The sequence below is a fragment of the Danio aesculapii genome, chromosome 5 (genome assembly GCF_903798145.1).
Source record: "Danio aesculapii chromosome 5, fDanAes4.1, whole genome shotgun sequence".
Lineage (NCBI taxonomy): Eukaryota > Metazoa > Chordata > Actinopteri > Cypriniformes > Danionidae > Danio > Danio aesculapii.
In genome coordinates, this window is record NC_079439.1 from 26,610,251 (window position 1) to 26,637,675 (window position 27,425).

General features: G+C 35.5%; 3 protein-coding genes and 1 pseudogene across 5 annotated transcripts in view; 3 read left to right on the forward strand and 1 right to left on the reverse strand.

Annotated features, from left to right (window-relative positions):
* Positions 1 to 317: 317 nt before the first annotated feature.
* Positions 318 to 3,104, reverse strand: LOC130228344 (major histocompatibility complex class I-related gene protein-like; annotated as a pseudogene).
* A 3,277-nt stretch (positions 3,105 to 6,381) lies between these two features.
* Positions 6,382 to 17,265, forward strand: carnmt1 (carnosine N-methyltransferase 1). Its single transcript, XM_056456908.1, has 8 exons — positions 6,382 to 6,530; positions 7,941 to 8,136; positions 8,288 to 8,454; positions 14,525 to 14,665; positions 15,120 to 15,298; positions 16,188 to 16,301; positions 16,419 to 16,522; positions 16,627 to 17,265. The coding sequence occupies exons 1-8, from the start codon at positions 6,382 to 6,384 to the stop codon at positions 16,801 to 16,803; spliced, it is 1,227 nt and encodes a 408-aa protein (XP_056312883.1). The 3' UTR covers positions 16,804 to 17,265.
* A 1,446-nt stretch (positions 17,266 to 18,711) lies between these two features.
* wu:fa19b12 (uncharacterized protein LOC560551 homolog) lies at positions 18,712 to 23,419 on the forward strand. 2 transcript variants are annotated; one of them, XM_056457767.1, is made up of 3 exons: positions 18,712 to 19,203; positions 22,737 to 22,884; positions 22,971 to 23,419. In XM_056457767.1, the coding sequence occupies exons 1-2, from the start codon at positions 18,826 to 18,828 to the stop codon at positions 22,857 to 22,859; spliced, it is 501 nt and encodes a 166-aa protein (XP_056313742.1). In that variant the 5' UTR covers positions 18,712 to 18,825; the 3' UTR covers positions 22,860 to 22,884; positions 22,971 to 23,419. The 2 variants fall into 2 exon arrangements, with proteins under 2 accessions (XP_056313742.1, XP_056313740.1); XM_056457765.1 differs by having other exon boundaries at positions 22,737 to 23,419.
* A 2,486-nt stretch (positions 23,420 to 25,905) lies between these two features.
* Positions 25,906 to 27,425, forward strand: part of trpm6 (transient receptor potential cation channel, subfamily M, member 6) — a 38,088-nt gene continuing 36,568 nt past the window's right edge. The window contains exons 1-4 of one of the 2 annotated variants that reach the window (XM_056457769.1): positions 25,906 to 26,128; positions 26,561 to 26,633; positions 27,073 to 27,152; positions 27,290 to 27,328. In XM_056457769.1, coding sequence (XP_056313744.1) covers positions 26,631 to 26,633; positions 27,073 to 27,152; positions 27,290 to 27,328 — 122 coding nt within the window. In that variant the 5' untranslated portion in view covers positions 25,906 to 26,128; positions 26,561 to 26,630. The remainder of the gene's footprint in view (positions 26,129 to 26,560; positions 26,634 to 27,072; positions 27,153 to 27,289; positions 27,329 to 27,425) is intronic. The other variant, XM_056457768.1, reaches the window with a different exon arrangement.

Below are 27,425 nucleotides of genomic sequence, written 5' to 3' on the forward strand. Positions count from 1 at the left end.
TTGCTCCTGTCCCAGCTTTTTGTGGACTGTAGCAGGTCTGAATGACAGAAAAGGATGTATATTTACGAAATAAAATGGAGTTGACCAGACAAAACATGGAATATTTTGTGCTCATATTGTATGCAATGAAATACAAGTCAAAGTAAATTTGGAAATCACTTTCTTTTTTATTTGTGTTTTCCATACTGTCCCAACTTTTTCTGATTTAGAGTTGTAGATCATATCAACAACAATCAATAAAATAATGAAAACCAACACAAAAACAATACTGTTATATTTTGATTTGTAAATATTTTGATATTGATGTGAAAAGACTTCTATTGTCCTAAAAAGAAAAAAAAACAAGACTCACTAGTTTCGCATGCCCTGCATCTCGTTATAAATCCAACGAATACCAAGGCTAAAATTGCAAACATGAATCCACCAACAACTAAAAGGTAGTTTGGTTCTGGAAGTTAGAGGGGGAAAACAGCATATTTGCAACACAGGGGGTTGTTACAAAACTTTAAATCTTTTATGACTAAAAAAATTATGTTGGGTCTAGTGTCAGTGTAGTTATGGTTCTTTTCCTGATAAAAGGTTAAACTTACCATTGTTGATAATGATTTCCTGCTCTGTCAGAACCTTCTGGATGTCTTTTACCAAACTCTTGTGTTGCACCACACAGCTGTAACGACTCTTTCTCCACTCGTCTGTCTTCTCCATGAGACTGACGCTTTTCTGGAAGATTCCATCTGGATTTGGTAAAGCTTCTCCAGTCTCCACATGTTCATACAGCTCCTGACCATTTTTTATTCAAGTAATATTCTCCATTTCTGGGTAGAAACCTGTGGCATGGCACACTACTGGAGAAGATGAGTTCTTCTGCAGCAAAGACACTGTAGGAGGGACTGGTAAAAATATAAATTTTTATGAATTCTTTACACCTCTTAATATGTCTTAATGTTACATAATCAAAGACTTAATTATATATTGTGACAGAAAATAACACAAATACATTTTTAGCTAAATATGTGGCAAATAATCTGTATTTAACAAAACAAAGATACATTAATATGTTTACCCGGATAACACTTTAGAATAAGCAGGAAATGAAGACTCCACTTTAGCATATTTAAACATTAAACAATTTGAACATTGGAAAAATGTTGCATTGTCTGATGATTTTAGATTTCTGCTGCAGTGTTTGAATGGTGTAGTAAGAATCTGGACATCAAATCTCAATCATGCTGAGAATCTTTGAGATGTGGTTAAACTGTAGATTTACATAACAGATGTAACAAATCTGCAACAGCTGTGTTGCTGTTACAGTTTTTCTTGATTGCTTTGACCTGGTTAAAGAAACAAGGATCCACTCAGCTTTCATAATCACTATCCCAGCAGAGTAGAAGACACGTCTTCTACACGCAAATCTGTAAACCCCTTTCACTGGGATTGACATATTTTCTCCTCACCGTTTTGCAAAACATTTAACACAATCAAGCAGTCCAAACTCCACTGTTTTAGCTGTGGTAACCAAACAGAAACCATCTATTCCTAACTATTAGAAACTACTAAGATCAGTATGAAATCACTGAAGAACCTGTTTAACACTTCTTCACACAAATCTTCAGTTAGCAATCAGTCTGCAAACCTTATAAAAAAAGATGCAAGCCTGTGTTGTTCTTTCCTAGCATGGATGGAGGTCAATAGTTGCCGTGTTATACTCCAATAGATTTTTGACTGTATTTTGGTTAACATGTATTTTCTGTAATATTTACAGTTTTCAGCCACAGTTTGAAAAACAAAATGAATATCATGGATTCAATAAAAATTGCATCAAAGCATTTCTTATTCTGGATCCATGTCTTTGCAAAAAGGCAAATTTGACAGCCAATATAGGCTACAATGACAAGCAATGGGCAGCGCGGTGTAGCAGTGGGTAGCACAATCGCCTCACAGCAAGAAGGTCACCGGTTTGAGCTCTGGCTGAGTCAGTTGGCGTTTCTGTGTGGAGTTTGCAAGTTCTCCTTGTGTTTGCGTGGATTTCCTCCGGTTTCCCCCACAGTCCAAAGAAATGCGGTACAGGTGAATTGAATAAGCTAAATTGGCCGTAGTGTATGTGAGTGTGTGCAAGAGTGTGTGGGTGTTTCCCTGTGTTGGGTTGCGTATGGAAGGGCATCCGCTGCGTAAAACGTGCTGGATAAGTTGGCGGTTCATTCTGCTGTGGCGATCCCTGATTAATAAAGGGATGAGCCGAAAAGAAAATGAGTGAATGAATGAATGAATGAATGAATGAATGAATGACAAGCATTGGTGCACTGATTCGCACCAACTTATGTATTTTGTTATCCATTGTGTAATTGATTGAGTTTCGGCTGTGAGAATGTGGAGTTTCAGTTGACGGCAGCATCAAAGCAGACAAGAAAAACTATAAAATGGAGCAAAATCTCAGAGAAATTTTCCAGCAATTGAATTTATGTCATGATTAAGACATTTCTGCAGGCAAACTGAAGTCCAAACTGCTAGTATTACGGTTAATTACCAAAAATTGCCTGTTGTTCTTTTATTTATTTTGATCTCAACAGCCAACAGACTGCATCATAATGTTGTAATTTGTTTCATATATTTACATTAAAATGTATGACAATGTAATGCCACCATGACGTAGTGTACCTCTTCCATAAAAAGTGTTGTTGACAAAACTTTTTTGTAGAAAGTAAACACAATCTTCTGTGATGAAATTTAAGGTTATTTTTAAGAAGAAGTCATCAGCCTCTTGTGTATGTGAGATGTACTGTATTTTCTCCCACGTAAATCCAGTGTGATGTGGTGCTTGCCATCAAAACCAACAACATTAAATCTATCTGTGTATCCAGTTTCAGCGGCCCACTCACAGGAGCCAATCCACTGATAAGTGTGCACATCTAAAACAGAGATAATGGTAACATGTTAAATATTTTACAAATGTCATACGCTGTGTTATTGTATAATGGAAAAAAGCACACACCTGTTTTATTGTAATTTTTCTTTTTGAGATCAAAAGACTTTTTCAGTTGGTCGTACACTTCATCATAATAGACATTAATTTCATTACAGAAGTCTTTAAATTTTGCCGTCTTCATCCTTGGTTGCTTGGGAATGCACTTTTTACTATTACTGTCATAGTAATGGACCTTCAGCTTATTCACTCTGGTAACAGTAGTGATATCAGGAAGTTTGTTAATAAAATAAACTAAAAACTAAACTGAAAATAAGTGCTGATATAGGAGTGCAACTCTAAAAAACATAACCATACTTAAAATATTTGAGCTGGCAAGCTATTTCAATTTTGCTAAACACATTTAAAAACCAAGGCTGTTAAAATCATATCAGCCAGGAAATACTGGACACAACAAGCATCTGTCATCAAGGATTTGTCGTGGATCAAGCATCAATTCTATATAACTTCTTTTTTCATTTCAGAGAAAACCCATTATGTTACCTTTTTGGTTATCTAATTCATTGTTTTAACTACCTAAATTAATGATATCCCTATTTTAGTGTGTATCACTATGGGTTTTTCCCAGAAATCCTGCTGTGTGATTTGTCTAAAAGTTTATATTTCAGTCACCAAAACAAGTTTGAGAGTTTTAAGCTGTTATACGTGAGTTTTGTATAAAGCTGATTTAACAGTTGGCTTGTTAACTGCCTGAAATTGTAGAGAAAATAAAACCTTCGCTGTATAGGATTAAAATAACACTCTCATTGAAACTTAAACTTTCCTTTATGGAACAACTGCTCTCAATGTTTAAATCAAGTAGTAATGGCAAATACTATTAAAATATATCATTATATTTTTTACTAGAACAATAGAAAGCAACATGTTATGCTAACTTTGCTAGCAAAGGCAATGCGATAGAAAAAGCAAATAAAGTAACAGAGTGACTGGTTTTTCTAAAAGCACCCAAAAAGCCTTGTTGAGGAGGATGAAGACAAAAAACACGTCCATTACTGTTTTAGATCCAAACTGAAATCGTTTATAACTACAGATGAAGAAAAGCAGGAAAACCACTAAACATATGATTCAGTGAAACCAGAGCATGTAACATGTCTTTTTGCTGCTTTCAGTTTAGTGAGTCAACACAAGGTCCAATGGGCTATATGCACATAGACTTTTTATGTTTCAGCCAGGCTTTCCATTACAAAATTGTCATGTTTAAGATCTGATTTCTTTAAAAAAATCTGCAATCTTCACTGCCTGTTAGATATATGATATGGATATGAAGGGGGTCTCAGATCGGACAAGAAGGACTGCATTAAATTCCATTTTCCCCTGCCAAAATGTGACAGTTTATTTTAACCCAGAATTTTCAATGAAATTTCTGCGCAAGCCTGTTGCTATTGACGGCGCTAGTGATCTTTCATATCGCTTTACACTTGAACAACTAAATGAATGCTTAGGTCTATTTAACCGAATGTATTGTAGTTACATTTCAACATCGATGCTGTAAAAACAACCTTGTGAAATTGAAAATAGTCACATTAAGCTTTCACCGGAAGTTTATTATTGGCATTAAAACTCTAGCTGTGCATGGAGCCCATAGGCCTCTCTGGAAATATCACTTATTTTCAAGAGGGGAATAGGCCTAGGGAAGTTGTGTTTTTCAGCCGATGATAAACTTCTGGGCCCGGTTTTTCAAAAGTAATCCACTAGGATTTTGGATTGGATCAAATCAAATCTAATCTAAACCTTTAGTTTGGGTTTTTCAGATTTTTTTGTAGGCTTTGGATCATTTTGATCCAAAAATCTGGATTAAACTGATCCCATCAGAAGGGTAGATTCAGCGTGGATTTCATGCCCAAAATGTAATGAAAACTTTAAAAATTTATCAAATAATACTATATTTGGATCATGCAGTATCTTACAAGATATCCTATTTATTCATAAGGTTTTTATTGTATTTGTTCATCCATCAGGCTACAGTGATTAGGTAGGCTTTAACGTAATTAGCCTTTCAGTATAGGCCTACAGCAAAGCAGAAAGAGTTTGGCCTCATAAAATAATCCCCCAAACAGATGTTAAAATTGACCAAAAACAATACATTTATTCTGTCACTAATTGATATATATTCATCACAATGAAAAATATTTTTGTTTTTAGAATATTTATTAGTGATGCATGCAATGATTACAGAATAACCCAAAAATGCAAAGAATGGCAATCACTGATTTTTGAAATCACTTTCAACAATTGCAAAAAGGGACTGAAAGGGCAGAAGCACAGCTTTATCTGACAGAGGAACGACTGACTCTGACCAAACTGCAGCAAACCAAGGCCAGACTTGAGATCCGCCTCCTAAAGGCTACGCTCAGACAAGCTGGTCTCTCCACATCAGATGAGGAAGTCTGAAATTTTTGTGGAGTTTTTGACATTAAGTCTTTTTTTTTTAATTCAATACATCTATATTTGAAACTTGATATAAATATCCTCAATGCAGTGTTTATGTTGTAGGTCTCAGATGTGCGGACTGCTGGAAGAGGATAGGATGGGGTTTTTCTTGGTTTTATTTTTTTTTTAAATGTGTGTGTTTTCATTTCAAATAAAAATGTATGTTGAAAAGTTATGTTGATCCCACACTGGCTATTCTACTTGTTGCTCTTTGCATAGTTCTTGTGATTTTCTATCCTGTTTGAGCACTGGTTATCCAGATTTAGTCATCCTAAAAAGTTCCTATGCAAATCAGTTTGATCCAATCCGATGTTGCTTTGAAAAACTGTCTCAAAAAGTAAACTGGATGACTAAATCCGGATCAATTTTATCCGGATTAAACCTTTTGACAAAACGGGCCCTGATCTCCGATCAGTTTTATGACTTTGAAAACATTTTAATGTGACATTTGTAAAACGAAAAAGAGTAATATTAGTTAACAGTCTCTTGTTGTCCTGTTTAGCAGAGCCTAGAATTGAACAAAAACACAACCCTTGAAAACTGGTATACTATATTCATACTAATATTTATGATGATGATATAAAAAAATGCATTTTATAAGTTAAAGTTTCAGTGTTCTTTTGCAGTGTGTTTGGGAAAGGCTGGTCTTGTCCATAGTGTGTTGCATTTACAAAGTAAACGTTTCAATCAAGCTTTTAAAAGCTTCTCGCATCACTAGGATTTGTGTAAGGGAATAATTATATTCGCATATTCGTCTAAAAGAAAAATAAGTGCTTCCAAAAATACTGCAACAAGGTCTACAGTTTTGTCTTTGACAGAATCTCTGCTTAAAGGTAAAATTTGAAGCTCTTTTTTAACAGTGTCTGCAGCAACGAGTTGAAAGCGCGAAATCGATTGTGCAGGTTCCATTATCATCCCTGTCTTCGCTTATGTTGTCGATTGTCGACTACTCACGCCTGTAGTGTACAGCGATGGCGAACAGCAGCAATGAAACAGTAGCAGCTTCCAAACCAGAGGTATTTCACAACTATCGAGACAGGAATAGATGTTCACCCGAGGAGGAGACTCGATTAGAGAAACAGCATTTCTGGAACGTCATAAACGCGTTTAAATATTACAGGTAAACAGTACTGATGATGTATTAAAGTCCCCTCTGCTCCAGTCCAGAAACAGATGAGCCACTGTTCATTATTTGGGGTTTCATATTGAACATCCAGGAGCAAAAAATAAACTTATTGAATTATGTTATACATGTTTTTGATATCATTGCATTTGAGGGCAATGCTTATACAGTTGTGATCTAAATATCTGATAACGTTTAACATTTAACACGTTTTTTTTTTTTTAACATTTGAATGAACAAATCAATTAAAAGATCCACCAGAAAACGTTTCCCTGGAATTACTGGACTTCAGAAAGTGCAAGTTGGTTAGATTAACAAATGTTTTAAGAACTATTTTAATAAATAATTTCTTTTTTCTTTCGAAGTACCACTGATGTTGTTTTGTTCAGAAAATAATATATACACGGCATCTTTATATTATTTTACACAAAAAAATGCTCATTCATAGAATTTTTATTTTAAAATAAGAAGGATAATTTAGTCAAACACAATTATAAGTTGAGAAAATAGATCTATCTATCTATCTATCTATCTATCTATCTATCTATCTATCTATCTATCTATCTATCTATCTATCTATCTATCTATCTATCTATCTATCTATCTATCTATCTATCTATCTATCTATCTACCTACCTACTTACCTATCTATCTATCTATCTATCTATCTATCTATCTATCTATCTATCTATCTATCTATCTATCTATAAGTATATCCATTCAATCAGTCTATCTATTTGTGTCTGTCTGTCTGTTCGTTCATCCATTCATCCCTACCACCCACTCACTGCATTTATATCTATCTATAGTGCTTAGCATATATAAGTACACCCCTCACAAATCTATCTTTTAAATTGATATTTTTATTAGGAAGCTACACAATATTATATTTGTGCATATACATTAGATTAATCAGTACTGAAGCCAAATCTGGAGCTTATCTAACAAACTAACTTACGATAACGGTCCAAAAACTAGTACACCCAAATTTATATGTTATAGAAAAATATTAAATACAAATTTTAAAAAGAGGAAAAATCAAAAGAAGCAAAAAATGGAAACATTTTGTTGAAATTTTGCAGGTTGTATTTTATTTTTTTTTTTTTGCTATATTTTGCTTTTGATAATTGTATTATCTTTCAATTTCTAAATATGTTTGGTGACTAAAATATTATTTCAATAAAAGTATCTGTTTAATAAATTGTCTATCTATCTATCTATCTATCTATCTATCTATCTATCTATCTATCTATCTATCTATCTGTCTGTCTGTCTGTCTGTCTGTCTGTCTGTCTGTCTGTCTGTCTGTCTGTCTGTTTGTCTATCTATCTATCACAAATGCTCTTGAATGTTCAAAAATAAAGCTCCCCATCCTCAGTTTATTTTATGTCTCCCACTCTGTCTCAGAACTCATGTTCATGAACGAGTGAATCGAGCCGAACGGCAGTTCCGATGCCTTCCAGATCACCACCAGCAGCTTTTGACCAACTTCCTGCCACATCTAAACAAGCTCCGCTACTGTATCGACCAAAACCAAGAAGTGCTGCAGGCCGTAGTGCACAACTGCCTCCATATGTTTGAGAACATGGAATATGGACAGGATGTAGGTGGCGATCAGTAGGTTTTACAATTAATAACATTGTATATAGATTTTTTTTTTTTTTCATTTTGGCTGCCGTGATTTTAAAAGTGTGGCTTTTATATTAATTTGTAGTAAATTTATTAAACTTTGAAATTGTCATTGCTTTTCAAAGTGTGACCCAAGGAAAGTACGACCTTCCTCGACTTTCGACATGGACAAGCTGAAGTCTACCATAAAGCAGTTTGTCCGTGATTGGAGTGAAGCAGGAAAGGCTGAAAGAGACAGCTGTTATAAACCAATTATAGATGAGATCCAGAGACTCTTTCCTCCTGACCAGTGGTGAATATACTTTTATGCTTTAACTGCTTTCATTTCTCTGGATATGTGTGTGTATGCTTTTGTTGTTGGGAAAATATATTTTAGATACTTAAATTGGACTTTTGCATACAAAAAGTACTTGATTTAAAGACATTTTACTTGATTTGCTCTGACCACCCAAATTAGCATATACATGCATATACTACTGTATACCAGCTGGTATACAGTAGTCAACATTTGAAGCAGATCAAAACCTTTCATCAATTTGATCAAAACCAAATAAATACTCATAATTTTCTTATATTAAACTTTTTTTGATCACATCTAAGGTTGACTATTAGATTCCAGTATCACTTGTAGTACTATCTAAACTATTTATTTTTTAATTTTTATTGCCGACTGATGTATTACTGTACTTTGAACTATATATTTATTCATTTTCTTTTCGGCTTAGTCCCTTTATTAATCTGGGGTCGTCAAAGTGGAATGAATCACCAGCTTATCCAGCATATGTTTTACGCAGCTGATGCCCTTCCAGCTGCAACCCATCACTGCAAAACATCCATACACTCTCATTCACTACGGACAATTTAGCTTAGCCAATTCCGAACTCTCTCTATGTATATATATATATATATAATAGAAATAAAATGTAAATATAAAAGAATACTTGATTTTTCTTTGTTCTTTGTTTGCAGCCTCAAATAATATTCTTTCAATTATCAAAAATAGGGTATATGTGGAAGTATGCTAAAGGACTTTTAATTTGTCAGTAACCTGGGTCAAGCGCTTCCGGTGAACTGTATGCCATTACAAAATCGGCACGTTTAAGGTCTGTTTTCTTTTAATAATCAGCGATCTCCACTGGCTGAGTGATGTTCGATACAAAGTGGGGGGTCTCAGATTGTACAAGAAGCGCTGCATTAAATTACATTTCCCTCCGCCATGTCTTTAAAATAAGAACATTTATTTTACCACAGTATATTCAATGGAGCTTCTGCGCTCGCCAAGCCGATTCTGACGGGCGCGTGTGAGTAAACGGCTTGAGCAACTAAATGAATGCCAAAGTCTATTTAACTGATTGTATTTTAATTACATTACAACATTGATGATGTAAAAGGAACCGTATAAAATGGAAAAAGTCACATTAGCCGTTCACCAAAAGCAGAGTCACTGATTCGATCCAAGACCAACGACGAGATGATCCCAAGGTTTCCATATCCTGGACCAGGCCGAATCCTGAGCAGCTACTGTGATGGTCATGGAAGAGTGGAGAACATGAGACTGATTCCTGTGACGCTTCAGAGACAGACGAGTCTTCGCTGAGGCCAGCTGCCAGCCTCCGCCACTGAGACAGCAGCTCTGCACAAGACGTTTGGCCAGCGGAGAAATTAAAATGATCGTGCCCAACTGAGCCTGGTTTCTCTCAAGGTTTTTTTTCTTCACTTCCGCCATTAGTGAAGTTTTTTTTCCCTCTCCGCTGTCGCCACTGGGTTGCATGGTTCGGGATCTGTAGAGCTGCGCATCGTTGGATTTGCCCTTTAATATTTGGACTCTCAGTAGTGATTATTAAACCACACTGAACTGAGCTCAACTGAACTGAACTTAAACACTACAAACTGAACTACACTGTTCCTATTTACTGTGACCTTTTATGTGAAGCTGCTTTGACACAATCTACATTGTATAAGCGCTATACAAATAAAGGTGAATTGAAATTGAATTGAATTTATCAGTATGGGAAAAAACACTAGCTCTGCAAATACCCTATAGATTAAGATTGACAAATTATTTTGTGTTCCTTCAGTGATTCTACTTGTTGACAGCCATTGTTTACTATCAGTTTTCAATGATGTTCTTGAATCTGTTTCTATTATTGGAAAAAAAAATGTAATGGTGCAAACCTGATAAAAATTTAACGTTGAAGTTTTAACCTTTCAACTGTTGATTCAATGTTAATCTAAAAGTGAAGGTGTATGACATGAAGGTGTTCCAAGACCCCTAATTATTTATTTGCTTTATTAGGACCATGTATTAATATTCTGGAGCAAAATTGAGGTATATTTGTAACAGCTATTCTTGTTGGACTATTGTCAAGACACATTACATAAAAATGCATTCAACAGTAATCCTATGACATTTTAAACTACTACTGTAGCCTTAAGGACAAATAAAAACACAATTCAGGTGTTTAGAAAGAGTGCTTTATTCTGTTTGACCTGCCAACACATCTGAAAAAAAACGATCTGATAGAGAAACCATCATAATACCCGTGCTCTTAAATAAACCGCGGTTCTTTTGACCGTGTTTCTATCAGGGTACACATACCAGCGCCGCAAGTCAGCGGCTGTCCATGGCCAGCCGGTGCTAAAACATTTGCCGTCGGTATGCAGAGGAGTGATCTGCTCTCAGGCTGCAGGTGGGAGAGACTGCAGTTAGGGATATGCACATCGATACTCGAGTATCAATATATCGATACTCAGAAGCTTTTAATTTGGTATCAATATTTTTTTAAAGTATCGATATTTTAACTATATTTTAATATTTTCTGCATAATGTTTGAGCGCTGTGTACAGAATTGTCAGTGACGCTTTGTATACAAGACGTTACACCAATCAATCTGCGTTGCTTGAGCGATCATATGCCTTTCAGATAACTTACGAACTCAACACACGCAAGTCGCACAGTTCTGCATTACCAAATGACACGATGGCAGAGAGGTAACGCAGCATGTTGTGGTGCTCATCAGCTAAAAAAGTGTTGCACAAGCAATATTTGTGATGAGAAAGTCATACACAGCAACAATACTAGCAGCCTTTATCAGGGCCGGATTGGGTAATCGGGAGGACTGGGAGAATTCCCGGTGGCCCGGTCCTTTTTTTGGCCACTAGGGCCGGTGTCCTTAGCTGCTTGCACTCTCAGCAGTCACACTTTTTTCATTTATTTATTTGTTTTACCACAGCCTCACTCTTTTTATTCAATGTTTTAACAGCAGCTCCGCTCTTTTTATTTATTTTCTCGAGCCCCGTGAGCAAATATAACGTTATTGGTTGTCACGGACGAAAGGGGAGAGGGTTGGGGAGTCGCGGAAGTGAAAAGGGGGTCACACACCAGAAGCGTTGCTCAGCTGCGCACCGCGTAGCGCCACGCAGTGCCATACATTTCAAAATTTCTAAACATAGTTTTCTATCAGGGTACACACAGCAGTGCCGCAAGTTGGAAGCTATCCGCGGCATCAAGCCATAACTCAGGACACTGTTCATTTCTTTGCCGCCCCATCTGATTAGTTTAATGTTAAATATCATGCGATTGTCCGTGTCTGGTGTGTGATACTTTTAACTGTCATGTGCGCGCCGTGTCGCGGCGCATCCGGTGTGTGACGGCCTTGATACTTTTGAAGCAGGTCGCACACCAGAAGCGCCACTCGGCGGCGCGCCACATAGTGCCACGTAGCGCCAAACATTTCAGAATTCTAAACATAGGTTTCAATCAGGGTACACACACTGGCGCCGCAAGTCGGCGGCTGTCCGCAGCGCCCAGCCACGACTCAGGACACTGTTCATTTCTCTGCCGTGCCACAGAGCGCCATCTGATTAGTTTCATGTTAAATATCATGTGAATGTCCGTGTCTGGTGTGTGATACTTTTAACTGTCATGTGCGCGCAGTGTCGTGGCGCCAAGCGCCGCTTCCGGTGTGCGACCTGCTTAACTGTCATGTGCGTGCCGTATCAGGTGTGTGATGGCCTAAAGTGAACAGCGGACGGGGAGGAGGGTGGTTGAGGAGAGGAATCGGTAAAATGAGGTGCTGGATCAGATTTCCGGGGTACCGAATCCGGCGTGTTCTGGCACAAATTAAGCCGTAAAGTAATGAATATTACACCTGGATCAATGAAAATCAGATGATTCACTGCATTAATAAATCTAACATAACTTAATCAGAAATCTAAAAAGGGGAGAAAAAGATTAAGCCATCAATAGAAAGTGTGGTTAAAAGAATGTAAGAATGTTAAACAGTGCAACACTTGTTTTGTTCTTTACTCCACACTCACCAACATAACAGTTCCATTGTGGTCCAGTGGTCGGCACGTTGTGTTATGACGCCCGCCGCTGACCAGGGTTCGAATCTTACCTGAGTTTTTTTTTTTTTTAGTGTTAAGACTAAAAATAATACTGTTTGGGTTGCTTATGTAGGTGTGCATATTTTATTTTTATTTTTTGTGTGACCACCGTTACAAAGGACTGGATATCTATAAAGAAGTTTGCACAGAATATATATTCAGATATTGCAGAAAAAAGGACATTGTGATGTTTTAAAGAATAGTGTTGGAGATTTAGCTACCCTTTAATGTTCTCATATTTATGAAAAACATTTGAAGTTCTAAAGCAGCTGTGTCCTTGATAAGGACGCGATAGTGTCATTAGAAACAATGTCATTAGAAATCATTGGAAATTATGTTATTTTAATATAGTCAGCCGTGAACTGAGGTAGGCCGGTCTAATGCTTGAAACCCCAGGGCTGAAAAGGAGTCCCACTCCGGCCCTGGCCTTTATAAACACTTACAGACAACACACCCTGAAACTTATAAAAGCGGAACAAAAACAAGCTGCTCAGTGTTCCTCTGCTCAGTCTCATTCTCTCGTTACCATTAAGTGAATAAGAGTATGTACAATATGGATGTGTTTGTGCGTGCATGTATATATCACACACACTATAAATATATATCAACCGTGCGTCAGTCCGTGTCGGATACCCGGAATGTTGCTCGGCGGCACATTTCGAGCAACGAAAACTCGCGATGTTGCGTTTATGTACGCAAACCGTGAGTCACTACACACAGACGGGCCAGAGTGAAGGTTCACTAAGCGGACTTCGTGAAATTGCCGTAGCTCCGCTCGTACCGTCGGTATTGAACTAACCTTGTCAAGTACAAACAGCAACGCTGAGACAACTATGAAACTGAGAGAACTCATGATGAGCTTTATGAGAACAGAGATCGAATGTTTAGAACGCGACGTCACTGCTGTGAATCTCGTCATGATGAGCGCTGAAGAGAGCACAGGTCAAATCAGGTCATAGATATATCCACTGATCTGTAATAGAGAATTGTATTCTGTATAGATCAGTGGATATATTACATAAATAGAGTCACTTTAAAACAATTAAAGTGGTGGTGTGCATGGGGACTTTAATTATTTTTTGTTACACTTTTTAATTAACACTTTTGTTACACTGTAAAACCTTTTAAATAATTATTGTAATATAATACTTAATTAACAACAGCAGTAAATACTAAATAAACTGCTCTAAAATGCAAAGAGCAAAAAGGATTTGGGGTAATCTATTACAATTCACAAAATTCTTTAAAGCAATTGCTCTTTTTTAATGTGTGCATTTAACACGTTTCACAAGTTTTATCATCAGATTCAGTCATTTTCTGCTGATCACACCAACCACAGAATTATTTGCAGAGTAAATTGCATACAAAGTCAATGCAAATGAGTGAACAGAAGCAGATGCAAGTAATTAAACTTAACCCAAAAAAGTGATGTTCACTTTTTTGTGGTTGTGTGGCCTTGCTCAATATTGGGGTTGCAGTGATTGCAGTAGTGGTTTCGTAAGCTCGCACTGAAATTAGCTTTTATTTCACATGATTTTTAAGAAAACCCACCAGAGTGACCAGTGGGAGTGACTGTCTAACCTACCACAGCTGAAATTGCCGCATTTGGTTTTCAGTGGCTGGTGTTTATGTCAATCCCTGTATGAAACACATTTCTATTTAGAAGATAAGAAAAAAAAAAGAAAAGATGACCAACCCTGCATTTGTTTAATCAAAAATGAAGAATATACATTGTAATCAGTTGATCTGCTCACAAAACATTATGAGAATTGAAACGGTTTTTACTGCTTAAAAGTTCTCTGTAAATGTTTAATTTTATAAAAAACAATTTCAACAGATATAGCTTTTGTTGTTTTATTGCTTTTAGGATAAATTATATCAGTTAAATAAATGTAAAGATTTTTAATGTAATTTTTGTTCTATTTATTATGATTTGTATATTAGAAATTAAATTGTACATTTTTTCTGTTTAGTGACGTGTCTCAGGTCCGAGTGTTAGTGCCGGGGGCTGGCCTGGGTCGACTTGCATGGGAAATCGCTCATCTGGGCTATTCCTGCCAAGGCAACGAGTGGAGTTTCTTCATGCTCTTCTCCTCTAATTTTGTTCTTAATAGGTACAACACAATAACATCTTCACAATTATAATAAGTACAGCCATTCACATGACAAATATTTATAATATATTTCTTGATCTGGTCAATATGCTGTGGTAATTCACTGCCTCTTTTATTAATAGTGACATTTTGAGTATAGAAAATCATTATGCCTATAGAAAATTATCAAACCCCTTTGAAATAATGCCTGAAATTAAATCAATATCAAAATAACTTTTCCAGCCATTAAAATGTTTTTGTAGCTTTCTCCTAACCTGTGCCTTAACTTTATATCAAAGGTCTTTTAATGTGAGTAAGATTTTCACATGGTATGATGATTTTATGTTGACACAGTATATGATCAAGCATTTTAAAACTTGTGATTGAACCTCTTTGACTTATAAGAATGAATTGAGCAGAAATGCTCCATGACATCTGTAGTTTCATGGAATCGAAGTAATATTTTGTCTCTCAGGTGCGATAAGGAGAATGCTTTGACTCTTTATCCCTGGATTCACCAGTTCAGTAATAACAAAACATCCTCTGATCAGACAAGGTCTGTGTCCTTTCCTGATGTCAATCCACAAAGTCTTCCAGAAGACTCAGACTTTTCTATGGTCGCTGGAGACTTTCAAGAAGTATACAGTGATCCTGGTGAGTTTATCCACAAATTGATATTTTTCCATTGGAAATTGATTGCATTATTGTGTTGTATTTTCTGTATTTTATATTTACAATACTATTCAGGTTTCAATTCAGATTTAAATTTAAGTTTGAATAAGGTTTAGAAATAGATGTTTCTATTTAGTTTTTCATTCATTTTTTTTTCGTCTTAGTCATTTTATTAATATGGGGTCACCACAGTGGAATGAACCACCAATTTATCCAGCATATGTTTTACACAGTGGATGCCCTTCCAGCTGCCACCCATCACTTGGAAAAACCTATACACTCCTAGTCATTCACACACAATTTAGCTTACCCAATTAAACTATACCGCATGTCTTTGGACTGTGGGGGAAACCGGAGCACCCGGAGGAAACCCACGGTAACGCGAGGAAAACATGCAAACTCCACACAGAAATGTCAACTGACCCAGCCGAGGCTCGAACTAGCAACCTTCTTGCTGTGAGGTGCTCGTTCTACCCACTGTGCTACCCTGACGCCTTATTTAGTTTATATATATATATATATATTATTAGTTTAGTTAACAGAAACTTCCAGTGTAGACCAAAGTGAAGTTAAATGTTTGCCCAGTTTACATTAACTCTTATGCAAACCTCATATTAATAAAAATGCTTGTTTTAACAAAGATTGCAATTTAAAAGTGTGAACATAAAAATAATAAAAAGACAAACTCTTATTCTATAGCCTATTTTTTGTTATAATGAAATTCCACTTTACATTTTGTTTTTTGACCAATAGTTTTAGTAACAGTTTTCAATTACAATACTAACCTTTGGCTTGTTGTTGTAAATTTTGTAGACTGGAAATGTAGACTGAACATATATGAAACTTAAACATCATTTTATCCCCCTTACAGAAACGTGGGATTGTGTAGCTACTTGTTTCTTCATTGACACTGCCCACAATGTTCTCGATTACATTGAAACCATCTGGAATATTCTAAAGCCTGGTGGTGTTTGGTTGAATTTGGGTAAGTCACAGATTTATTATTATACTCCTAATAATTTTCAGTTAAATATTATGTACTTCTCAAATGCTGAATTTGCAGGTGTGGTTGAAAGTTTGTTTTGTTTGTTTGTTCTCAAAGGTCCTCTTCTTTACCACTTTGAGAATATGGCTAATGAATTATCCATAGAGCTGAGCTATGAAGACATAAAGGCTGTTGCTATGAAATATGGATTTGTCCTGGAGGTAAATAATAACCAGCTTACTGTTTTCCTCCAAGATATTTGTATTTATAAGAATAAAGTGGTTGTTATATGTAGAATAACGGGTTTCTTTTTTTAAATTAACAGTTGGAGAGGGAGTCTGTTCCTAGCACATACACAGAGAACGATCGCTCCATGCTTAAGTATCTTTATGACTCTGTCTTTTTTATTGTACGGAAACCTGCAGAACAGTTGATCAATGGAGATAAGGCACTTAAAGACAGCCAAACTGAAGATTCTTCACACACAAAAAGCTCAACATGACCATTAAATGGATGGCTGAAGCTCTGGATGATATCACAGACAACCGGCCCAATAATAACTTATGGATTTCAATAATTTTAGCAACTTCCTGATAATACAAAAAGACTGGAGCTTTATTATGTGCTGAATTATTTCAGATTTACCAAAAAAGTATGTCATGTTTTGGTTCCTCATTTAACAGTCATGTTCCTCAGGTTTTGGGTGCTGCTTCACTTTATGCTAATGCCACTTATCACTCGACAGGTACATTTCAGTGTTTTTCTTGCAGTTGTTTACATTAATATCTTCCATGTCCAAACTCGTAGAGTGACAGACTCTGGTCTGGATCTTACACAGATACTCCTCCAGCCTCTTTGAGGAAATTTGCTGGCCATCAAAATTGTAATAGTTGGCAGCGCTGAAATAAAGTTGTTTTAAACTTACATGATTTTCATGATCTTGTACATATAATGTAATAAAATTTTTACAAACACAAACTAGAATAGGCTTATTGTTTTATATAAATGGTTTTTGGAAACCTTTGGGTTTATTTTTCGTCACACAAATTTGACAATAATGTTTTTGGGTCATTGGTTAACCCTTCTGCATTGTTTATTGTCTTTTTCATGTTATTTTTGCATGTTACAATGCACACAACAAAAATATGTATGTTTATTAACCTTTTAATTTTTCAACATCATTATTTGTCATAATTGTGTTTTTACACTACAGGTACAGAGAATAGTTCACACCGGACCTGTTCCAGTTGAAACCCTTTAAAACCTTAATACAGTATTTCTTTCAGTGTTTGTTATAATTCATTCATTTTCTTTTCAGCTAAGTCCCTTTATTAATCAGGGGTCGCCGCAGCAGAATGAACCGCCAACTTATCCAACATATGTTATTATGAAGCAAATGCCTTTCCAGCCGCAACCCAGCACTGGGAAACACCCATACACTTGCATTCACACACATACACTACGGCCAATTTAGCTTATTCAATTCACCTATGCTGCATGTCATTGAACTGTGGGGTAAACCGGATCACCCAGAGAAAACCTATGTAAACACAGGGAGAACATGCAAACTCCACATAGAAATGCCAACTGGCCCAGCGGGGATTCGAACCAGTGACATTCTTGCTGTGCGGTGATGGCACTACCCACTGTACCGAGTCGTTGGCAAGGTTTCACAGATTTTATATATATATAAAACCTGGTGTGTATATTTTGGCACATCTGGCACTCCGCATGTTTGGTATGAGTAGCTAGTAAACACTTCCTGTTGTTGTTCACTGTGCAGGGTTAGGTGAATGTCTGAGCTTACATGTGGACTCGGTCTTTAGCCAGATCCTTCTTGTCCCCCCTTGGAGCCCAAATGAGTTTAGATTATGTATTTTTAATTATATGAATGTGTTGGTATGGATAACAGAGTTTGTTCTGACAATCTGAGAAATGTTTATATGAGTGAGTGTTAGTTTAGTTTTTTCCAGTCTGAAATATTTTAAAATCTTCTTAGCCTAGTATATGTACAAATGTATGCATGCATTTTTTTTTGTTTGTTTTTAATAATGTATTTAACAAATTTTCAGGCAATACAGATACAACAACAAACAAGTGAACAGAAAGGGGGGAGAATTTTTTTTAACTATAATACGAGTTAAATTGAACAAAATAAAAAAAGGATCAATAAAATTAGAGATATTGCATATTCATACACCACAAACCTTCACAAGATTTGACCTCATTAAATCAACCCTCTGGAGGTTATGTTTAAACCAAAAAAAGTGGTGTTTTGTGTTTGGCAATTTTTAAATTGTATTAATTATATGTGTTATTATTACTTGTATTATAATATAATTTAGACTTTTTGTGTTGTTCGACCTCTTTGGCCACGGAGGGCGCTGTATTCACACATGCGTTTCAACTTCATTTACGGCACCAATGTCGTAAACAGCTGGGGAACTGCATGCATCTGCGAACTAAACAGCTACACTTTCATAGAGTTTAAACTTCAACATTTTGCAATTATTTGGTCGCACACATGACCAAACGGACCGCAGAAAACGTTTTGTCGCCTGAAGTCCCTCACAAAAGATGTTTTCGTTCTGTCTCCAACAAACCATTCGGAGGCGTGAATGTTATCCAAAACGCCTCGCTATTACCATTAGATGAACAGCGCTGCAGAAAAAGACCGAGCACTGTCGAAGACCAGCTGGACAGAGATAACTTACCAAGAAAAGTGGCTGCAAGCAGGGTTAATACAGTGACGGTTGAGAAGAACACATGCCAGTCTAGAACATTCGAGGATGATGATGATGATGATGATGGCAGACCTGTGACGCGACGGCCATCACGCGCGCTTCAACCTGAGTCAAACAAACAGCCAGACGAACAAAATAAGCACAGCGCAGGAGACAAGGTAAACCTTCACACAAATGTGATATAACCTGTGTTAATTTGTGGCGACCCGAAGAACAATGTGCAATAATAACTGATGAACATGAGGTGGCGGTGCATCACTATATTAATATCCATAGTGAAGTAAAGTTGGTTTTAAATTCAAACATTCGTACTTTCTCCTTAATAATGTCGTTTCTGAAGTATTAGTATATAGTAGTAATATAGTATTAATATAGGTTCAAAAGTATTATTTTGGTAATTATAAATAGTGGAATCAAATTAGCTGCCAATGGCTATCAAAGTACAACATTGTTCACAGTCGAATAAGTAGGGCTAATGTTGTTTTGAAGGCATACTTAGATGTGATTTCAGATCGAATATTCAAAGTACCATGGTAAACAATAGGGAGCATGTCACAAGTCTTTTTTTATTATTAACATGAACCAGCATACAGTTTTCTCATACAACAAAATCACTTAACATTTCTTAACAAGAATAGAATAAATGACAAAAAAAAGAAGAAAACACAGAGAAGAGGGTACATAATTATCAAATTACATACAAATAACGCACATTTTTCCAATTTTAGTTATTAAAAGGGTTATTAAATGCTCTTTTACCACACGAAATGTATGTATACAAACAATTCAATGCAAAACATGTTAAAGGAGAAGCATATATTAACTGCTTTTCTATTTTTAGACTTAGAAATCTCTTTCATATACATTTGAATCTCTTTTTCTAGCACCATGAAGAGAGGTTTGCTTTTGCCAAACTTGGATTTGTGTATGTGAAATTTACCTAATAATAATAATAATAATAACATTTACAATAAAACCAGCATCTTTTAAAGAGCGATCCTTAACATAATAACCCAAAAATCACATGTGTATAAGATAAGGAAAATGATTTTAAAATATTATGAGCAATAAAGGCTTCAACATTAATCCAAAAAAGTTGGGTATATTGGCAAGACCAAAATAAATGTGAGATGTTTCATTAAAGCTTTCACAAAAACAGCATTGTAACTCAATATCAATTTAATTTTTTTGTAGAAATATTTTTGTGGGATAAACTATTGTAATAAAAAAAATTGAGGTAATGACCATACCTGAGTCCAGTTTACATTATTAAAGATATTTTTCCAGTAAAAAAACAACACATTGTCACCTTAGAATTAAAAGGTTCTATCTGACATTTTTGTCAAAATTGAGGTAGTGACATATTCTTATTAATCGACAATTTATTTACATTATGGGATGTTTTTTTTTATAAGTTGTTTACATTTTAAGACTTTTTACTTTTTTAAAAATGTTACACATACTGTTTGCGATGGAATGCAAAAACTTTGAAGCTCAATATCTCGAAATCATTTAGAGAGTAGATAGAACCCTATAATTCCAAGGTGACGATATGGTGAGAATGTCACAAGTTGTCACTGAGCAAATGTGTGAATATAAAACCAATTTAACCTCAATAATATCCATCTATATATATTTCAGTGGGCACACAGATTAACTAACTGGTTAACTAACTGGTTGGGAAAAACATTAGTAATGCCTTGGTATGCCTAAGTGAACACACTTAGAACAAACAAGAACTCTTCATTATAAACACTAAACCTAACCTAATGAACAAGAGCTCTAACGTTAGAAGCCAATCAGAAGATCCTAACAGGTTCTAGTACCTGTTTCTCTGTGCATGACTACCCATTCTCAGCTACCAAATCTGAACTCTGAAGACTATGTCGAATAGTTAAGACTGCTGAGCGAATCACTGGTACAACCCTCCCTACTCTCCAAGAACTGTACTTGTCCAGAATGAGCAGAAGGGCTGCCAAAGTCACTCTGGACGCCTCACACCCAGCACACTGCCTCTTTAAACTTTTACTTTCTGGTCGACGCTACAGAGCACTGCGCACCAGAACAGCCCAACACAGAGAGTTTCTTTACTCAGGCAATCCATCTCATGAACACTTGATGATAGTAATTGTGAAACAAACATCACTACTTGCTATACACATTTTATACACATATACACTTATTTAACAACACACTTTACATGCCAATTTGCACATAACAGCTGCAGATATAACGTTGTATATAGTAATATACCTGTACATACACTTGTCAATTTGTATGTTTGCATTTACTACTTCTACTTTTTAATATATTTATTATCTGTTTTTTGTCCTATCTCTATAATTCTGTTGCACTGTAATAGCTCGGTCACAAAAACAAATTCCTTGTATGTGTGAACATACTGTAGCTGGCAATAAAGCTCTTTCTGATCTCTTTTTTTCACCAGTGCTGGTTCTGGAAGCTTTTCCCCAATAGGGATCTAAAAAAAGTCTTATTAATGTTAAAGCATTATATTATAAGTGATAAATCAATCTACTCAGCTACTTGGTGAATTGTAAGTTTATAAGCGTTGACAAACAATTGGACAAAAAAACCAAGGTAAATAATAGCTTTAATGAACTACAGTTACACTGTCACATTAAAGATTGAGAAATATGGAAAAACTCCTGGCACATTCTGACTTTAGGTTACTTTTATTCACTTATATTGTATATACTTATATATAAGCTTTTGGTTTGTTTTGTTTTTTGACTTTGACTGTTTTTGACTAAGATGATGTACACGATGCATCATTGTGAAAAAAAAATCTCAGCTTTTATTTACAATTGAACAAAAACTTTTAAAGTCAGAATTGGCCAGGGGTATGAATAATTTCGGGCTTCGCTGTATATTCAGATGTTTAAGTATATTGAGAGTGTAGGGAGATCATATCAACACAATTATGAAAATTGCAGCGCTTCATGTAAAGGGGCAATTCATTTTTTTTCTTGGCATGTGTTTCTCAATATGATTCTCTTGCAGCATTCAAGTAGTCCTGGGAAGATTGTATACAAGTTGGTAAGATGGAATAATGGTGTCAGGCACGTTCAAGTCACTGAGGTCAAATTTTTGGATAAAAGTGTCTGCCAAATGGTTAAATATTAAATAAAAAAATAAATAAAAAAAAAAATATATATATATATTTTTTTTTTTCAGTAAATATAAATCTCTGATTTTTATAAACAGGCATATTGTGCAAACCAAAAACGCAGTACATTTATACCTATAGCATGTTGGGATAACTCATGGGCTGTATCTGAAATAGCCCCTTTACAGAATTAAAAATGTAAGCAGAATTAACACACCCCTTCTGTAAATTCTTGTAATTTATCAAAAGTAGGTACAACTCCATTTTTTGTGCTGACAACTCTAAAATGACTTGAACACACACCTGACATCATTATTATGATTTGTCAACTAGTAAGTAGGAATGCTCTTGAGGGCAGCATATATGTTTAGAAGAGTCGAATGTGGCTTTTAGATATGTATATCTGTGCTAATTGTAATCTTTCATTCTGTCATTCTTTCTGTCTGACCTCATATGTTTTTGTCGAAATTAGTGTTTAACTTCTAGAAATTACCCTTGTTGGTGCAGGTTTTTGCTGTATTGAATGCGTTGGATATTCAGCTTCGCTTCTATGTGTTTCTCTAGGTGATGCACTCAGATGAGGACCTCTCTTCATTTAATTCCTTTCAGTTCTGGCGGGTTCCTCTGCCGGAGCTGGATCTGTCTCTCCTGGAGGGTGAACCCTGCTCGGAGACAATGGAAACCTGAGGACATCGCCAGCGCACAAAAACAAGTTTGGTCTTGTAGAGTAGTTGTTCTAGCTTCTGCCAAATTACTTGACTGGACATGATGAGACGATTTCCCCCTGATCTCCACCAGATGAACTTCTGAACAAAGCCGTGTACAGTGTGGAGGCCTGCAGCAGACGCTTTCCTTCTGCTGGGAACACATGAGGGTCAAATGACCTCGTATTCATCTGCAGCAGTCGTCAAGAGTTCGGAAGTGTGGAAGCGTATATACTTCATATTGGATTGATCTTGTTTTGTTTTTAAATGTCTGTCAGTAGCTGTGAAGGGGACGCACAAACTTTCTTTTTCTTGCACTGAGCCACATTTCTTTTAAGCACTGTTATGTTGATTGTGTTTAGTAGGTATTTACACATTTATTCTTTAGTTAATACTATGTTTTATTTTGTAAACCATAGGGCTTTTTTTCTTTCTACAGCATGTGGTACTTTGTGAGAGTTTGTATGTTCCTATGAACAGTGTTTTAATGGCTGTATTTTTGAAATTGCACAACAGCAATAAAAGGTCTTTTTTCATAAATGATATTGGCTCACACTGTCTTTTAGTGACCTCTCTGATTTTACAATTCTTCTTTTCAGGTTAGTTTGTCATACGCAGTTTATGATTGTTTTTACAGTTGGACTGTTGATTTCTTTCTTCATCCAGAGGTCGCGAAGCACTCTTGTCTACAACCTGCTTTGTCAGGTGACCTTTGATCTAAAAATGATTGTGAGCTGCAGACATGCCACCTTTATCAGTAGATAGCATCGCCATTGATCAGCATGCAGAGATAGTCCTACTCATCTGCTAAGCTAAAGCAAGCATGCAAGTACTAGGGTAAGCCAATTTTTGTTACTTTGAGCTGCTGTTTGGGTTGTTCTCATATTGGGAAGGTAATTATGTATTATTTGCAGACTTTTGAATAAAAAAGGGGATTGAATAGCTCTGTATATAGAGACTTTAACCTCTCTCTAAACATGCAGTATACTGGACAAGTTTGTTTTCTACTTAAATGGCATGTGTGATGAACAGTAATATAGTTAGGCTAGTTCTTGGTGGCAAAATTCACAAAATTTTGTATTTTATAACTTTTTTACCAATACTGTTATGGAAAGTGAAGAAAATATGTTTTTAATGCATTAATGTTGAGTAAGAATATAAGTCTGATATTTTCATATGCGCATGATAGATTTTTATATCTTGTATGTATTATCTCAATGTATTATAAATATAAATATTTCTAATATTTATTTATTTATTTTTTTTTATATGATGTATTTTTAGAACAATGTGACTTAGATTTGAGGGGGGAGGTATGTAGATTTATTTAATGTATTCGAGTGGGAATATATCATAGCTTTTTTAATATCAGGGTGTCCGTTGGGTTTTAAAATGTCTTCAATTTAAAAAGCAAAATTTTAGGTCTTAAGTTTTAAATTCACTGACATTGTGTTTTAGGCCTTAAAATCATTTTAAAGAGGTCTTAATTTTGCTTTGTCCAAGTAAAGCTACTCAGTCGAGCTGACATCCATCCAATGACCAACAATACATCTCAATAAAACCTTATTTTTTTATATTTAAGTTTTTTTGTTGCAAAGAGATACAATTCACAACATGTTAGATATTTTTACAGAAAATTCCCCAAATTAAATTCCCTAATCCGGAGGGAAAAAACTAAAAACTATTACATGATTCCTCATGATGCATAATACCGAAAAAATCCTTATAATCTTTAACCCTGAATAAGTCTGAAATTTCATCAAAGGGTCTTTAAAAGTCTTAAATTGGACTGCAGAAACCCTGTAATATATAATACATATGTAATTGTTAATCTTAAGTGAAAATTTATCTAAGATATTTTCACAGTCTCTGACTTTTTTTCTCAACATTTTTTACCTTTCATTTTATGGATTAAATGCTGAGTAAAAAAAAAATCAAATAAAAAAATTGCTTCTTAAATGTGATCATATATATTTTTAAATTTGCATGGTTATGCAATGTCGATGACCTACATGTTTAAATGAGGGCAACTGCACATTTCTAAAAAAAAAATAAAATAAAAAATAAATTCAGCTATTAGCTACACAGCCTGATTTCCTGTATCAGATAAGATTAACAGCAGCAGCTTGTCATTCAGCTTGATGCACCTGTGTAGCTCGGGAAGATTCATCTGGAAGGCAGTATAACAATGAGAAAAGTTTGACATAAAAGTAATATCTCGCTTTTGCCTATTTATTTATTTTTTAAATGATTACTGGCTTGAGCATATGTGCAAATAAAGTTAACTCTACTTTCAATTCTATTATTTGCTTCTTATTAAGGCATGGGACGATGGCCGTTTTCAAGGTATACCGTGGTTTGGAAACCGCCAACATTTCCTGTTATACCATTCCTACGATATATGTTTTTCAGGACAACAGTATCTCCAGCAGAAATGATATCCAAAGATGCTGTTTTTAAATTGTAAAGAAATCTGTGTTTTTGAATCTAATGAAGACAGCAGAAGTCAGTTTAATTCAATTGAAGTCAATTAAAGAAGTCATTTGAATTGTTCAGCCATGTTTACTGTTCCAAAATATTTCAAATGTTTCCTAAAATAAAATATATATTGCGAAAATATTGTGTTCAAAGGGGAAAAAAGTTTTTTTTTTTTTTACCCAGACATTTAAAAACAATATATTTTAGAGCAGTAATGACGATACAGTGAAACCGTGATATTTTTATCCAATGTTTTCATAAACTGTCAGTCATATACGGGCCCATGCCTATTCTTATGTTGCAATGCTCATTTTCATAACTAAACACTGACTGTGGATCTTGTGACTGAGAGGTCTGTCCTGACGTCTGTCTTCCCGTTATTTGCGTTCCTCCGCTACCTGCCTGCCTGCCTGCGTTTAGTTTGTCATTCATGCACTCGTTGAAGCCAGTCGCATAACAATAAGCAAAAAGAAACAAAAACGCATCCATCTCATGACAAATGAAAAGCATTTCGAAATTTATACTGGAAGCAAGTCAAGAACGAAGTTGTTTGTTATGCAACTACAATTGGTCTCTCTTGAATAAGCACGACCTTCCCAGAAGTTCGCAGTTAAAGTTGCGTGTCCACACTCGACACATTACAGCCAATGGTAAAGACCACCCACTTCCCAGCACATCGCATCTCTTTAATTATGCGTGTTTCACGCAGGAATATGAGTAACATTTCGCGGGATTTATGGAAAGCATGACTGGGAAAACGAGACTGTCACGCAGGTAAACGAAGAGTTTTGAAGAGCTTGTATGCTAAGTAAATAACTGTTAGCTGTCTGAAACTAAAAGTTATGTCCTACAGGGTTTTTCTTTAAGGCATGTTAAAACTTGTCTCACCCCTCATTCCACACAGTACTGTTGTTTTTTTGCATGCGTACTTACAGCACTTTGCGATTTCTTTTCTTGAAAGTGCCCAGATCTAATGCGGCTCATCATCAGGGTTAGTACAGTAGTGAAAGTACAGTATGTTTCAGACTCTGTTTTGGTGCGGACGCCCTCCACCCTTTTATTAGTGCTTCATTTCTTCGGCTAGATGGCGGTATTTTCGGCTAGGAATTTAGTTGATCATAATTTCACCTAATAATTCCCGGAAAAGGATGTATAAACGTGGCTTTCCAAACTCACGCTAAAGCATTGTTGTTTTCCTTTTGCAAGACTCGAGAGTATTTCTGGCTGGAAGTGTTCATGACTGACTCACTCATCTATCAAGGAGATTTGAGGAGACATGGTATGTTGCAGTTTGCACACACAACACAACAAATAACATAAAAAAACAAAAACTTTTAACTAGCTACTGTTTTACTTTTATACAATATTTATGAAGGCCTATTTGATTTATGCATCTTGTGCTTTTCATTGCATGTTTTACACCTGAATAATCTTTTGTTATTATATATATTTTCTTTGAATATTTTTATTTCGGTTTATTTTTCTTTGTTTTAGTTTTAATAGGCTTAAACCCAGTGCTTCAACGTATTATATTACATTTTTAATCTAGTGTTTTTTTATTTGATTTAATTGATACTTTTAGCTAACACTGTCATTTTAAACATTTACTAAATATAATAAACTACAATTATGAGTAACTATTATAAATATTGTTATACCTATAATAGTTGCACATATTAGTATGTTTATACTATGCCAAACATCTCTATTTCTTTTAGTCTAGATGCACTTGGATCCAGGCCACATTTTGCAAGCGAGAATGTGTCAGATTTCTGCCAGCCTCACGTGATCATCACAGGTGTGCTTAATAATCTTGGTCGTCATATCTGTGTATTATCTTTTAGCAATAATAATGTCAGTTAATCAGCTGCAGTCAAGGTTACATCTTTTCGCGTTTAAAGACCATTATTAATGGCATCTTTTACTGTTTTGCAGGTGTTATCCAGTGTGTCAAGTGTGCCAAAGCTTAGTAAGGTATTCTTTATGCTTGTTTATTTCCATACTGATAGATTTTTTAAAAGTATGTAAATGAAGTCATGGAAATGTATTTTATGGAATGTTGCCATATTTA

Coding starts and splice junctions, on each gene's coding strand:
- carnmt1 (XM_056456908.1), top strand. CDS start 6,382: ATGGCGAACAGCAGCAATGAAACAGTAGCAGCTTCCAAACCAGAGGTA. Junction 15,299..16,187: donor AGAAGTATACAGTGATCCTG/GTGAGTTTATCC, acceptor TCCCCCTTACAG/AAACGTGGGATTGTGTAGCT. Junction 16,523..16,626: donor AATATGGATTTGTCCTGGAG/GTAAATAATAAC, acceptor TTAAATTAACAG/TTGGAGAGGGAGTCTGTTCC.
- wu:fa19b12 (XM_056457765.1), top strand. CDS start 18,826: ATGACCAAACGGACCGCAGAAAACGTTTTGTCGCCTGAAGTCCCTCAC. Junction 19,204..22,736: donor AGCACAGCGCAGGAGACAAG/GTAAACCTTCAC, acceptor GTGTTTCTCTAG/GTGATGCACTCAGATGAGGA.